The 16,889-nt window shown below is 35.4% G+C and overlaps 1 protein-coding gene across 1 annotated transcript in view; it reads right to left on the bottom strand.

The window, feature by feature from the left end:
* Positions 1-16,889, bottom strand: part of LOC150107279 (actin-binding LIM protein 2-like) — a 508,439-nt gene that overhangs the window by 109,615 nt on the left and 381,935 nt on the right. The window contains exons 11-12 of the mRNA XM_090391129.1: positions 12,865-12,912; positions 9,177-9,191 (exon numbers count right to left, since the gene is read on the bottom strand). Coding sequence (XP_090247255.1) covers positions 9,177-9,191; positions 12,865-12,912 — 63 coding nt within the window. The remainder of the gene's footprint in view (positions 1-9,176; positions 9,192-12,864; positions 12,913-16,889) is intronic.

The following is a 16,889-nucleotide window of genomic DNA, read 5'->3' as shown; positions in this document are numbered from 1 at the left end:
TAAAGAGGTATGTGGTGAAGTTGTCTGCAAGAATAGAAAAATAAGAGCACCATGGTGGACCCAAAAAATTAAAGAAGCAGTCCTGGAAAAGAACAAAGCATACCGAAAGTTCCTAGGAAATAAGTTGGCACATGCATGAGAGAATACAGAGAAAAATGTAAGAGGGCTAAGCTATGTGTAAATGTAGTTGAAAAAAAAATCACGGGAAGACTTTTGTAAGAATATAGAAAATAAATATCAGGAAGCTATCAAAATGTTCTGGATGCTATTGAAGAAGCTTAGAAATAAGGAAAGAATACTGTAAAAGGAATCAAAGATGATAACAGTGACATGAAAACTGAAGATAAGGATATCCTAGATGTCTGGAGTAATTATTTTGGAGGGCTGTTAAAACGAACCAAGCACAGACAGAATTATACTAGAAAACTTTCAAGAGGAATACAAAGGAGAGTACATATCAATACTTGAGGTAGAAAAAGCTGTCAAAATCTTGAAATGTAGAAAGGCAGATGGAGTAGATGATATTCAACAAGAAATGGTACACTGATGGTCTTTTCAGAAGGTTGAATTCCCAATGATTAGAGTAGAGCTCTCATAGTACTTATCTATAAAAAAGGGAATAAAACTGAATGTGAGAATTACAAAGGAATTTCTCTACTAAGTGTTCAAGGTAAGATTTATGCAAATATACTTGAAAAGAGGTTGTTGAGAAATCATGGGAATATGACAAGGATCAGTACTTAAGTTTTGTAGATCTAGAAAAGGCATACAACAAGGTGAACAGAGAAAAGTTTTTCAAAACATTACAATTACATAGAGTGAATGAAACATTATACAGAGAAATACACAGTCTATATTTAAGTTGTCAGCCAGCAGTTAGAATTGAAGGAAATACAGGAAGATGGTTCGACGTAAAATCAGGGGTAAGAAAGGATGCACAGTATCTCCACTTATTCATCATCTAATCCATTACCTATATTCAAATTATGAAAGAAGGTGGCATTAGGCCTGATATTAGAATTGGAGATATCAAACTTAGCTCTTTGCTTTATGCAGATAATGTTGTACTCCCAAACACATCTAGTGCGAGTCTCCAGGATTCACTAACTAAATTGAATAACAGCTGTAACAAATTTGGCATGAAAATCAACAATAAAAAGAAATAAACCATGAAAATAGGCAGGAACATAGAAAACTTGAGCTGTGTTCTGAATGAAGATCCTATAGAACAAGTAATATTTTTCAGCTATTTAGGCCTAGTTTTTTTAGTGAAGATGGCAGGTTAAATTTGGAAATAGACAACAGAATAAGCGAAGCTGGTACAGTGGATAGTCAGATGAATAAATGTATATGGAACAAGAGAGAAATTAGGCAAAACACCAAACTAGCAGTATATATAAGACGGTGTTCAAACCATTTTTAAGTTATGAATCTGAGAGTTGGGTTAAAAATAAAGCACTTGATCAAAGACTGAAGACCATAGATATGAGGGTTTTGAGAAAAATTAGGAGAGTGAACTGATGGCATCAATGGCAGAATCATATTAAAAATGAATATATTAGAAAAGAACTTGACATTATTAACATTCAAGAATGTGTCAGAGCTAATCTAAGGTGGTATGGCCACTTAAGTAGAATGGGTGAGTCAAGGTTAACAAAACAGGTGTTTGATACCAAGATGCAGGAAAGAGACCCAGAGGAAAACCAAGATCTAGGTGGATTAATTCGGTCAGAAGTGCTTTAGAAGCACAAAATGTCAGATCTGACAATATCGGAGTGCTCCCAAGTAACATATTGATTTGGAGGAAAATTGTTGACAGGAGATTAATAATAATGTAAACTTAATCATGTAGTGATGTTATAGTAACCTGAACACCCCCCCCCCTGGAGGAACATATCAGGAAATTGATTGATGATGACTATTATCAACATTCCAACAGAAGAGATTAAGTCCATCTGGACTGGCAATAGAATGAATTCCAAGAATTTTCCAAATTAGTATTTATAGTTGGATGTACATTACCAAACCCGTCCTAAGTTTTATGTTTGTGAGAAAAAACCATTGGAGACTGTGGCTGTAGGGCTGTAGTTTGTCACTTGCACTCAAGAGCACACCTTCTCTCTCTCTCTCTCTCTCTCTCTCTCTCGTTCATTGTCTCACATCCCTTTATTTATTTATTTAATTTATCAATTTTTATTTACTAAAAAAATAATGCTGGATTTAATATCCACTTTACTAACATTAATTTTTACTTTTTTTTTCATTCCTACTTATTTATAGAAATAAGTAATATGTTCAACACTGCCAATTTAGATAATTACTGTAGAGAAATTTTAACTAACCTACCTCACAGACATAGCAAATATATATAATTTTCTTAATTAAAGTTAGCTAAATTCACTGCTTCTATAAGTCACTAGTAAAGTTCTAGATGTTTTCTAATCCAGTAAAAAACAGTTTATATTTATTTTAGTAGGACCTGGGTCAGCCTTCATACCTTTTTATTATTATTATTATCCAAAGACCCCACGGAGTCATCTAAGGGATCGTTTGGTCATACACACAGCTGATCATACCGTGCCTTAAACACTCTCATATTCTCTGCAGACCCCACACTCTAATGAAAGGCATTCCAATCATTCACAACTCTACATGAAAAAAACTCTCACTTCCCTGCTCACACCCTCCTTATACAGCTTCCAGGGATGTCTCCTGATTCCCCACTGTTTGCTGTAGAACCTCTCCAACATTGATTCAATAACAACCATTTACTAACTTTTAGGTCTCTATCATATCTCCCCTCTTCCTCTTATCCACTAGACTCTGTAAATTTCATCTTCTCAACCTTTCCTCATATTCGACATTCCAGAGATGAGAAACTACCTTAGTCAGTTGCCTCTGCCTTTCCAACATCTCTTCATCCTTTTGAAAACCAGATGACCAAATCTGTGCACAGAAGTCCATTTGTGGCTTAATCAAAGCCTTATACAATGGAACAAGAATCTATTTACTTCTACAAATCAGCATCCTCCACTTCATTATCAGAAGTCTTTGCATTGTCCTCAAAATTTTGGCAATGTGTCCACTAAATTTCAGACCCTTATCCACTATCAACCAAAGATCTCATATTTCCTCTGCCTCCAACAATATATCCCAACCAAGTGCAAATTCTACATCTCATCTTGGTTTCTCAAATTTTAAAACCTTACATTTTGCAACACCGAACTTGAATCCCCATTCCTATGTCAATTCACTCAATCTATTCAAGTCTTCTTGCAAGGCCGCAACATCTTCTCTGCTATTCATAGTTCGTCCCAGATCATCTGCAGACAACTGAACATCCCCATCCAAATCTGGCAATATCATTAACATACAGGTTAATCAGCAATGGCCCTTAAACAGACCCCCTGAGGCACACCACTAGTGACTTTCCTCTTCTGAGATATCGCTCCAATATATGCAAGTTGCTGATACCTATCAGATAGAGTCTCATATCCAATGCACAAATCTAATATACAACCCCTTTCGCTCTAGTTTGACTATCAACTTATCATGCAGTAATCTATCAAAAGCATCTGCAAAGTGTCATAAGTATACTACTGTGTATGCCTCTCCTCTGCCCAAGGAAGTCATCACCTTATTGTAATAAGTAGATTACTAAAACATGACCTCCGTTTAGCAAATCCATGGTGTCCATCAAAGATAATACCATTGTTGTCATCCTAATTCTCCAAGAACTTAACCACAGCACCTGACACACAGCTGATAATTTGATGCTTGGGTTGTGTCACCTCCCTTATGAAGCAGCACAATCTTGCCCTCCTTCCATTCCTTTGGAACTAGACCCAGTGCAAAACTTATATTAAAAAAAATATGTCAAGGCAGATGTCAACTCCCTGGCACATTCCTTCAGAATATGTGGTTATATATATATATAATCACATCCCATGGCCTTATAAACATCAGGTTTGCTCAATTCCCAATATACCTCTTTCCTATTTACAGTCAGTCTCTCCTCCCCATCATCAACTGCTCTCAATCTTTCTAAGATGCCACATTCACAAGAATGAAAGAACTTTATGAAATGATTATTAAGCATCTTCACTATATCTTCTGCAGTAGTTGTCCTTATACTATTTCCTCCAATCAATGTCATCTTTCCATAAGGATTCTTTTTTTGCTGGCTACATAGTGAAAGAACTCACTAGGATTCGTTTTGGCTCCATTAGCTAACTGCTGCTCATACCTCACTTTTGCTATCCCTTACCAACCAAGTCACCCTCCTTGCCTAGTCTTTGTTATAGTCTTGCCTAGTCTTGGGATATCCTTCTCCTAACAACATCACTCTGTACTGCTTATGATAAGTGACGACCTATGTCCTCTATGAATGGAGACTTTGGAAGGCAGTGACACTAATGATTTTGAAAGCATATGGTGTGAGGTAGAGGTGGGCAAGACAGGATATTTAGTGCGGTGTTGCTACAGACCCAGGAGCACAGAGGGTGGGGGACCAGGAGATGTTTAGACAGTTGAGTTTGGCAAGTGCAAGAAGAATGACTGTTATGGGAGATTTTAACTACAGTAGTATAAATCAAGGGAATGGAATTTCTACAATTCTTGAGGGACAAATGTCTTAGGCAACATGTAGTAGAGGGAACAAGAGGTTCAAGAGTTTTGGATTTGGTTATAGCATCAGAAGAGTTAATAATAACTGAGGTGACATCTCTCCCACCAGTTGGAGAGAGTGACCATATGGTTTTAACTTGGAAAATGAATAGACATGCAGGAGTATCAAAGAGACGGGAACATATGTGGAATTATAAGGCAGGTGATTATAATAGTCTAAGACAGGGGTTGCCAAACTTCTTTGACTGTCGACCCTTTCATGAGTTTCTTGACTTTTTATCACCCCCCCCCTCTATTTTACTATTACGTAATTATAATAGGACAAGCGAAAAAGATGCTTATGTGAGTTTTTAGATGATTGTTTATTGTGTGTATAATATAGTATATATTATTATATTAGCTTAACGTCAAAGGGATACGTTTTTGTTTTTGACATCTTTCTTAACATTACATATTTGATAGGTGGGATAAATAATATATAAAATTTAATTTAGACAACAAAATATCAATAATACAATCTTCCTTAATAAGAGTCTTATTTTTATATATACAAAAATAAGACTCTTATTAATTTAGTATACAATTTTCTAATGTTGTCAATGTGAAGGGTTCCTTCATGATTCTTGACAAGATTAGCAATGTTGGGTTCAAAATTAGTAAGTTTCAGCCTTAAATCGACATGGAATTATATATCTAGCTTATTTCTTTGTTTTGATAAAATGGAATTAACATTGCTGAAACCAGCTTCAATCATGTATGAGCTTGGAAATGCAAGCAAAAAGGGGAGTTCCACTTCAGAAAGTTTTGGATATTTTTCTACAACATTTATATTCGTCCAAAAGTAACTTAAAGTGCAATTTTTAAAAAACGTCTTAGATTAAAGATCAACTGACAATTCAATAAGTTCATCTTGTAACTTACATTCGATATTTTCAATATCTGCAGAAAATGGGGATAACCCAATCTGGAATGTGCATGTTTTCAAAATCTGCAAAGCGCAATTTAAAATCATCGCTCAAATTTTGAAGATGTTTTATGTATCTTTCTAAGTCTTCATCTTTTACTTCCAATTGCCGTAGCTTCGAAAAGTACTGAAAATCTTTTCATAACAATGATGATTTAAATAAGGCTAATTTAGCTTGGAAGCCTAAAAGAATCGTCCGAGCTTGAATAATCGTAACATCTTTACCTTGTAGACGGCTCTGTACGTCATTAAATTTTGAAAATAAGTCCGCCAAGTAGAATTCTTATTTCTCTTCAGTTCATCACTCAATAACAAATTAACATCTGTAAAAAACTCTAGGGTTGAGTCGAACAACTCAACAAATCTTTGTAGACTTGCACCTCTAGACAACCATCTTACTTCAGTATGCAAGAATAAATGGTTTAATACTTCATCGTTTTTTCACAAAGTTTGGCAAACAATCACGATTTAAGAGGATGAGCTCTAATTTGATTAATAAATTTAATACACACTCTTAGAGTATCATGCAGTTCGTCACTGAGAGTTTTTGCCACCAAATGGTTTTGGTGAATAGTACGTACACTTTGAACTTTTTTTCTTTCAGAAAGGCAGTGAAACCTCGATAACGGCCCACCATTGCAGGTGTGCCATCTGTGGTTGCTGCTGTTATATTAGTAAATGGAATATCATACTTATTTAAATATTCCTCCAATCGCTGAAAAATTGTCAACCCCATTCCATCACTTTCAAGATATTTTGCAAATAAAAATTTGTCAATAATTTGATGTTTGGTTTTACTATAATATCTTACATAAGCCATAAGAATAGAACTATCGAATGTAGATTCATCAAGTTGTTGGATGGAGAACTTACTATTTCTGAGTTCTGATACTACAGTTTTTTCTACATCTTCAGCCATTTCACCAATACGTCTTTTCACGGTATTCGCACTCAAAGGTAAGCATTTTAAAACAGGGCCAGAATCTTTTTTCATTATGGTTTCAATTACTTCTTTGATTGCAGGTATAACAATGTCCTCTGCAATTGTATATGGTTTTCCTTTTTTTGCTATATTAAAAGAAATATTGTAGGAGGCTGTTAATCCTTGTTTATTGTCAGCTTTGACAGGTGCCTTCATAAATGATTTTATAGTTGGTCGATGTGTGTATTTCTCTTTCAGTTCTTTATAAAAGTCAAGATTTTTATCATTGTTATTGGAATGGAGTCTTTGAAGATGATCTTTCATTTTTGCTGGTTTCATTGCATCATTACTAAAAGGTTTTTTCACAAAGAAGACACATAGGCCTCATTTCGTTTCTTAATGAAGCAATAAACCCAAGTTTCAAATATTCTAAAGAATATTATCTGGATTTCTTTTTAGAATCTAAAGCTGCAATTATGGTTACTGGGGTTGTAACAAAATAATTAAAATTGAAGTCAGTAAGCAAAAGTAATAAGTCTAAATAATATACCTACTCAAGTATTTCTATAGGAGGTACAAAACTACCAGCCCTGCTCAACTCTTCAACATAGAGAAGTTTAGTTTGTGAATGAATAACGATTGAATTATAATATGTAATTCAATTATAATTATAATAATTATAATTGAATTATAATATAATAGAACATTAACGCTCACCTGTATATCGATGTGCAAAAATGAGACTGGGATCGAATATGTGTAAGTATAAGTAAATAAGCAACCACGCACGTGTTGCAATTTTGCTCCCGGCGTGACAACCGGGCAGGAAACACAGACATCCGTTTGTTGGTAAATACGTCATTTTGGCCTACTTGATTGGTCTCCGTAACTATTTTCAGGACCTTACTCCATCTTACAGGTCTTACTCATGTCACTGTTTCCACGATTCACTCTTAATTGCGTTGTCATTCAGGATAGAGGTAATCCAAGTTAACCGAATTAAATATGACCCGTACAATGATGTCTCATATTTTTCTATCGACCCCTGAGCCCGAATCAACCCCTAACAATGTTATATTGACCCCTGGGGGTCGATATCGGCCACTTTGGAGACCACTGGTCTAAGACGTCAACTCGGGAAAATTTCATGGAGGGAGGAATTGGAAGGCCGGGATATCATTAGTGCATGGGAAATTGTGAAAGAATATTTGTTAGCTGCAATGGTAAGTTATATACCACGAGTGAAGAGGACACAATTTGGAGTAAAGTGGATGACAAACAATATTAAGCAGGAACAGGAATTGCATGCAAAAAAGAGGCTATGGAAGAGATATAAGGAGACAGGTGAAGAGAAGATGCATGAAGAATATAAGACACAGGCCAGGAGAGTGACTAATATGGTAAGGAAGGCAAAACTGGAATATGAAAGGAGATTGGCCCTAAGATCCAAAGAAAATCCTAGGGAATTTTTTAGCTATGTGGCCAGTAGGAGGAGAAATGACTGTGGAAGAATGATATTGCGGGATAAAAATGGGAACAGAGTGACTGATGCAGAGGTTATAGTGGAATTGTTCAATGAACACTTTATTGGAGTATTTCATCCTGGAGGAGTCAGTTTTAATATTAGAGGGATAGGGTAGGTTCGAGGTTTAGAGGTACAGGAGGAGAGTGTGTTTCAAATGCTGAGTACTCTGGATGTAAAGCTGTGGGACTGGATGGTATTTCACCATGAGTTTTGAGAGAATGTGTTAAGGAACTGACAGTGCCTTTGACCTGGCTTTTCAATGAAAAGTCTGGCTGTTGGAGAGGTGCCCATGGAATGGAAGGAAGGTAAGATAGTGCCATTGCATAAGGGTGGTAGCAGACTGGAAGTGTCTAATTATAGGCTAGTTTGCGTGTCATCAGTAGTTGTTAAGATCTTGGAGAAAGTAGTGAGGGACCGTATACAGCATTGGGCAGATGAAGGTGGTGTTATCCGTGGGAGTCAACATGGATTTGTGAAGGGGTGCTCTTGTTTTAGCAATATGCTAACCTTTTATAATCAAGTTAGAAGAGCATTAGATGAGGGAAAGGCATGTACTGCCATTTTCTTAGACTTAGCAAAAGCATTTAATTTCATAAGCAGAGTGGTCTTGTGACCACTTACTTGTGACAAAGTATTATCATTTTAGAATGAATCAATGAAATGTCATATGGCAACATGCTTTCTTGCACATATTAGGTCCATTTAAGTGATACCTAAGTATTATAGCCTACTTGAATATTATTACCAACCAGATACATCCCTTCATTCACTTTATGCATCTGGCTATTGGTAGAAGATAACAGTGTATTTCACTTCATCTCACAAACACTGACAAAACATATGTTATTCAGAAATGAGAAATGTGAAGATGACTTAATATTTGTGAGACAGCTACTGAGAACCTTTCAATAAATGAGCCTTATTTATTCTATGGATTCCAACAGATACCATAACTACTAATGTTATACTAAGAATGAAAAGTCACCAAAATGATCATAGCTTTAATGCTTTGATAGGCTATATCTATTTTAAAAATTAAGTTAATATATTTAAACATATATACATGTACTTCTGTCAACATTATAGAATAATACGACATGGTACAACAGAACAGAAAATATATTAAAAATAAAACTTACCGAGCACTTGCATTCCTTGTTTTCATAACGATGAACCAAAAAAAAAAAGAAAGAAATGAAAATTTAATAATTAAAACTTCAAGTACAATAATAATTACCAAATCACTTAAGGAATTGACAATGTAGACATATATATAACTTAAATTACACTTTAATAAATATTTCCAATATTTCGGCAACGTCACGTTGCCATCTTCAAAAGGAACTTACAAAAAAAAAGGCACGTGCACATAGGCACTACAACACAGTAACTGAGAATGAAGTGATAAAGCTATTGTTCTCCTAAAAGTCCTGATGGTGCCCTCTAGCAGGTAAAGTAGATGTTCTTGGCTGTTGGGCTGAGGGTCTGCTGATGTAAGCCTCTCAAATTTGGGGCAGTCTCACACAACCAAATTTGTTGAGGTTTGGAGAGTTTCTTAGAGCTGAGGCTGATTCCATAAATAGTCTTTTGAATTTGTATTTGCTACGGTGTATTACTGTAGCTTTCTTCCACCGTATTCTGTGGCGTGTATCCAGAGCATGGTCTGCAAGATCAGAATGGCTGTACTTGTGAAAACGGATGTAGTCCTTGTGTTCAGAAATTCTGATATTCGATGTCCTGCCTGTTTGGCCAAAGTAAGACAGTTTACAGCTGCAAGGAACCTGGTATATACCAGGTAGGTCTAGGGGAAGTGGTTGGTCTTTAGTGGAGTGGATAAGGGATGCCAATTTCCTGTATGGTCTGTAACAGGAGGTCAGGTCATGTTTTTTTAAGATTTTGGTAATTTTTTCCGAGGTGCTTCAGATGTAGGGAATGGGGATGGATTTAGAGTAATCCTTGTTGTGGAGAGGGGGGGGGGGCTGGGAGGGGTGTTGTGGTTTGTAGGTTTCAATATTTTTTGGATTTTTTTTTTTGGGTGGGGGGGTTAGCCATTGGCTGAGAAAGTGTTGAGGATGTGATTTAGTTCAGTGTTTAGGGCCATGTCGTTAGAACAGATTAGTTCAGCCCTGTTGTATAGTGTTTTCACCACTCCATATTGTAGTGAGGGGGGGGGGAATTGTTGGTGAATGTACCTGCCTGTATGGGTAAGTTTTCTATAAACTGAGAAAACCAAGGTTCCATCAGGCTGGCAGGTGACTAGTGTGTCTAGGAAAGGGAGGCTGTTGTTTTCCTCTTTTTCCAGGGTGAACTTGATTCTGGGGTGTTGGTTGTTTAAGTGTGTTAAGAAGGAGAGGAGTGTATCAGAGCCATGTGGCCAAATAGCGAACACATCATCAACGTAGCGAAGCCATATGGTTGGTTTTTGTGGGGCAGAGGATAAGGCTTTTTCTTCAAAAGTCTCCATAAAGAAATTGGCCAAGGGTGGGGGAGAGTGGTGAACCCATGGCTATCCCATCTATTTGTTTGTAGAATTTTTCCCTGCCAAACGAAATAGCCTGAGTTCATTATGAACTGAAATAAGGCTAAGAGATATTGGGAGAAAATTTAACTTGGATTAGCTCTAAAGTTTCCTTGAGTGGGATATTTGTGAATAAGGAGGAGACGTCAAAGTTGACCATTATGTTAGTATGTTGGAGTGTAAGGTTTTCTATGCTGGCTTTGAAGTGGGCTGAGTTTTTTGTGTGTGTGATGGCATGTTGCCAGTATAGTGTGTGAGCACTTTGGCCAAATGTTTAGCTAATTTGTATGTGGGGGAATCAATGCCATCCACTATGGGACGTAATGGCACATTTTCTTTATGCATTTTTGGGAGTCCATAAATACGGGGGGGGGGGAGGATATAGAGTTAAACGGCTTTAATCTGTTGGTAACTTCTACAGGCAAGAAGTCACTTTCTTAAGGAGCCTGTGAAGTTTTTTGATTTGTGAGTTAGTGGGATTGTATTTGATAGGGAGGTAAATAGCCCGATCTAATAGAAGAGCATTAAGCTTACGTGTGTAGTCCTTTTGGCTAAGTGCTACAGTTGCATTTCCCTTATCCACTTTAGTGATAACTATTTCTTTATTATTCCTCATTTCCTGCAGAGCTTTATATTCCTTGTTGGATATGTTGGTTTTTGGTGGTCTTGCTTTGGAGAGGACGCAAGTTACATCCAGTCTTACACTGTTGGCAATTTGATTTGGAAGGTGGCGGATTCCGCGTTCGATCGGATCATAATATCCTCACTAGGTATTTTTCTGGAGGCAATAGCGAAGCTGTGGCCATGTGATAGTGCGTTGAGTGCTTAAGGCTTCAGAGTAACCGAAGAAAGGTTAATTACGGTGTTGGTAGGAAGTTTTGGATTAATGGTAGAGTTCTTTTTTAATTTTTCAAATTTTTTCATCTGTCGGCCTCGAAGTTTTTCAAATTCTTTGTCTGCAGCGGTACACGAGACGTCATATAAAATTGACCAAAGCTCGTGATTTAAAGTGCATGAAAGCTCTTCTTCAAAAGCATGAATAGCTTCGTTAATGTCTGCTAAGAGAAACCGCATGGTAACGATTTGTTCCCGGAGCAACGCGTAGCTGGCGTGGTTATATATACGGAGAGCTTTTTGTGAAACAAAACGGTGCTTGAATTTTACACAATTCGGGATTACCTGATTATCCCGGCAGTGTTTTAGGAAAGTTAGATGATTTAATTGTTCTAGACAACTTCAACTTCATTTTACCGTACTGGCGGGCCTTCCATGCGATCGCATCTCCATGGATGATGTTAATTCTCGTTGACAGGCTTATACATTAAGTTATGCATTATTAAATCATTTAAGGAATTGACAACGTAGAAACGAATATAAATTAAATTACACTTTAATAAATAATTCTGATATTTCGGCAACATCACAGTGCCATCTTCAAAAGGAACTTACAAAAAAAAGGCACGTGCACGTAGGCACTACAACACAGTAACTGAGAATGAAGTGATGAAGCAATTTATTCTCCTAAAAGTCCTGATGGTGCCTTCTAGCGGGCTAACTAGGTGTTCTTGGCCGTTGGGCTGAAGGTCAGCTGATGGCATCCCTTATCCGCTCCACTAAACACCAACTACTTCCCCTAACCCACCTGGTGTATACCAGGTCCCTTGCAGCTGTAAACTGTCTTACTTTGGCCAAACAGGCAGGACAGCGAATATCAGAATTTCTGAACACAAGGACTACATCCATTTTCACAAGTACAGTCATTCTGGTTTTGCAGACCATGCTCTGGATAGACGCCACAGAATACGGTCGAAGAAATCTACAGTAATACACTGTAGCAAATACAAATTCGAAAGACTATTTATGGAATCAGCCTCAGCCCTAAGAAACTCTCCAAACCTCAACAAATTTGGTTGTATGAGACTGTCCCAAATTTGAGAGGCTTACATCAGCAGACCTTCAGCCCAACGGCCAAAAGAACACCTACTTTGCCCACTAGAGGGCGCCATCAGGACTTTTAGGAGAACAATAGCTTTATCACTTCATTCTCAGTTACTGTGTTGTAGTGCCTACGTGCAAGTTTTTTCGTAAGTTCCTTTTGAAGATGGCAACGTGACATTGCCGAAATATCGGAAATATTTATTAAAGTGTAATTTAATTTATATTCGTATCTACATTGTCAATTCCTTAAGTGATTTAGTAATGCAAAACCAACGTACAATAATAATATTATACAAATACTACTGTAACTGTAGCATTTTATTATTCACTGGTTTAAAATGGAAGAATATAAACAAAAAAGTTTCTTTTACCCTGCTTCATTTGAGGCTTGGTTATGATTCTTCTCCGTGAAAGCCCATCTATAAAAAAATAGTTAAATTTTAACTTTTTAAAAAATTATGCAACATAGCATAATATATAATAAAATTATATAAATACATAATATGCACAGTATATATAAGTACACAATATACAATGTATAAGTACAAGTTAATAACAATGCTAATTTTGTTCTGCAATACAATATAATCATTACTATTATTATTATTGTACCATCCATGGAATTGGCAGACTTATCGTGGAAGGTTCATTCAATTGACAACATATTTATCATTGCGAATCTTACGATCATTAATACTCCTTGCATTAACAACACATTCTGGTAATGTGTTCCATTCACTGACAATTCTCCATGTAAAAAATCTACTCCTTGCACACTTCTTCACCACCACACTCTTACATAACTTCCAGGGATGGCCTCTGATTTTTTCCCTTATGCCTTCTATCCTTTTTTATAAATCCATCTGGATTAATCTGAATCCTCTTGCTAACTGAAACATTTCTATCATATCACCTCTTTCCCCCCCTATCCACTAAACATCGCAATCCACATTTTTCAACATCTCTCCATAGCCAGCATTCCAAAGTCCTGATATTGTCTTAGTCACGTGCCTCTGGATCATCTCCAATGTCACCACATCACAGTGAAAACGAGGTGATCAGATGTGAGCACAATAGTCCAAATTTTGTTTAACCAGTGCTTTATATAGTGGCACAACTACTTCCTTATCCTTGCATGTTAGAATACTTCTTATCATAACAGCCGATGTGCAGCCTTTGCAACACTAGCAATATGCCCTCTAAACTTTAGTCTACTATCAACCATCACTCGCAAATCTCTACTTTCATGCACTATGGCACCATTGATACAGTACACAGCCTTATATTTCTGCACTCTAAAATGCAACACCTTGCACTTATTGATATTAAAACTACAACCTCACTCCTTTATCCAAGTCAAAAGTCTATTCAAATTTTCCTGAAGGGAATTAATATCAGCAAATAACTGAAGATCCTCAGTCAGTCCATATGATATATTGTTTACAAACAAGTTAAACAGCAAAGGCCAAGAACAGAACCTTGGGGCAAGCCACTGGTTATCCTCCTTTCTTTGAGACATCTCCATCATACACAACCTGCTGATATCATTCAGAGAGCCGATCCATCTAACCAATATACTATCTATTTTCATCCTCTTTAGCTTGTACACCAACTTATCATGCAGTAATCGATCGAACGCTTTTGCAAAGTCCACGAATATCACTATGATTCTCCCATATCAAACACACTCGTTACCCTATTATAAAATGCAAGTAAATTGTTAAACAGGACCTACCCTTTACAAATCCATGCTAACCATCATGCATGGATGTCCATCAACCCAATCCTGTATTCTATTCCCAACCAACTTCTCCAACATCTTGACCAAAACCACAGTTATACAGAGTTGTCTATAATTGGAAACTTTTGTCCTAGAACCACACTTGTGGAGTAGTACTATCTTGCCTTCTTTTCATTCTTTAGGAACTCTACCCACTGCAAGACTTTCATTAAATAACCAGGTCACAGGCATAGCCAACTGTGGTGCACATTCTTAAGAACATCATCATCATCATAACACTAATTACGGGTATAGACCATATTGGTCTGTTCCAGTCTCATTATCCATCCAATATCCTTTTTTATATCCCCCTGCCTTCTCTTTCCAATTGGCTTATATTTTAGTATTTGTTTAGGATATCATCGGGTGTTAGCCATTCGGTTTACATGTTCAATCCATTTTTGTTTATAACTGTTTAGTTTTTCTTCTATTGATTTTGTTTTTTAGTTATTTTAAAATGTCTTCATTCCTTTTTTTGATCTAATAATGTGTATTTTGCTGTTCTTCTCATAAATCTCATTTCACTTGTTTTTATTCTTTGTTTATCTTGTTTATTTATTGCCCAAATTTCACTGCCATATAATAATGCGGGCACTGCTAAAGTATTGTATATTTTCAAGTGTTTCTTTTTGTATTATATTTGGGTTGAGTGTTCTATTTATCAGGCCTATAATCTGCAAAAATTTTGAAGTTTTCAATTTTATGTTTTTTTCTCCTTCATATGATATTTCACATCCAAGATAACTGAAAGTATTTATCTGTTGTATTATTTTATTATTAATAACTATTTTGCCTCAAACTGGAGTTTGTCCACAAAATGCCATTGTTTTAGTTTTATCTATGGAAATTTTCATTCCAAACTGTGCTTCTATAATGTTTAAATTATATATTGCTCTTTGTAAATTGTCTTCCTTACCTGATCATCTGCAAATAATAGCATATTTATTTTGTTATTCAGGGAAATTTCTATACCTTGATTGTTTAAGGTGTTCCACTGTATTAATATTTCATTAATGTAAATATTGAAAAGTGTTGGAGACAGAGGGCATCCCTGTCTTACTCCTTGGTGTATAGATTGTTTTTCAGACAACTTTTCATCATTTATTTTTATTTTTATTTCATTATCTTTATATATATTCAATATTGCATGTAGCAAAATATTAGGTATATTTATTCTTTGTAATATATCAAACAGTATATATCTTTTTACTTTGTCAAATGCTTTTTTGTAATCTATAAACAAAAGATGAGTTTCCAAATTAAATTCTCTTCTTTTTTCTATAAGTAGTTTTAAACAGAAAGCTGCATCCATCGTAGAGCATCCTTTTCTAAATCCATTTCGACGTTCTAATAATATTTTTTCGCTGTATATTATTAGTTTTTCATTAAGTATTCTGCTATATATTTTGTAGAATGTATTCAATAAACTAATACCTCTGTGGTTAGCGGGTTTTGTTTTATCCCCTTTTTTAAATATAAGTATTACTATGCTTGTATTCCATTCAATTGGTCTTTGTCCATTTGTATATATTTTATTTAAAAATTTTAGTAATCTTTGATGCAATTTTTTTCCAGCAAATTTATACAATTCGGAGTTTATCCCATCTTCTCCTGCTGATTTGCCATTTTTTTATTTTATTTAGGTTGTCCTTTAATTCTTTCATTGTTATCATATCATTTAAGGTATTTTTGTAAGTTTCTGGTGTAATTATTTTTGATGCCAGTATTATCCGTCCAAAGATCTATAAAGTAATCCAAGAATTCTTTTACATCAATTTCACAATTTATATTTGCAGTTTCTTTTATATCTGCATTCATGTGTTTTAGTATTTTGTATGCACTGGGTCTTATTTTATGTCATTTTCTAGATATGCTACAAATTTTTCCCAGCTTTCTCTATGTCTCTTTCTGGTTTCTCTTTTGGCTATTGCTCGTCTTTTTTTATATTTAATTTCATTTTCTTGTTTTTTGCTACTTAACCATCTTTTAAAAGCCAGCTTTTTATTTTCAATTATTGTTTTTATTTCATTGTCCCATATATGTAATTTTTTATTTTTATGATATTTTTTGTGTGTTCCTAGACTTTCATAAGCTGCTGATGTGATAATTTCTTTTATATTATTCCATTCTTTCTCAATGTCTTCATTTTCTTGTATTTTTTCTAAGTAGTTATTAATCCTCTGTTGTTATAAATTTCTTACACTTGAATCATTTAGCAGTCTTACTTTGTAATTAGATTTTGTTTCTCTAGTTTGTTTATTATTTTGTATTTTTTGTAGCCAGTTTGGTGGAAATCTTAGTTTTGCCTGTACTAAATAGTGATCTGTGTCAATTTCTAGCTCTCTTCTAACTTTAACATCTAAGAAGAGGTTTGCTGCTTTTTCATTTGCTATAAAGTAGTCTATTATTGATTTTTGTCCTCTTGCACACCATGTATATTTATGTATATTTTTATGTTTGTAAAATGTATTCATTATTTTTAAATTATTATATATTATTATTATTATTATTATTGTTCCGGGAAACTCCAAGGAGTCGACAGACCCATCGAGGGAGGCCCTAACATAATGTCAAGAACAACTATTCAACATTCACACAGTATCTATCATACCTTGC

This window comes from Typopeltis vanoorti, chromosome 4, assembly GCF_054136105.1.
Source record: "Typopeltis vanoorti isolate ZY-2024b chromosome 4, IOZ_Tvanoo_1.0, whole genome shotgun sequence".
Lineage (NCBI taxonomy): Eukaryota > Metazoa > Arthropoda > Arachnida > Uropygi > Thelyphonidae > Typopeltis > Typopeltis vanoorti.
Note: the sequence above shows the minus strand (reverse complement) of the source record. Positions and strands in the feature narration are given on the sequence as shown.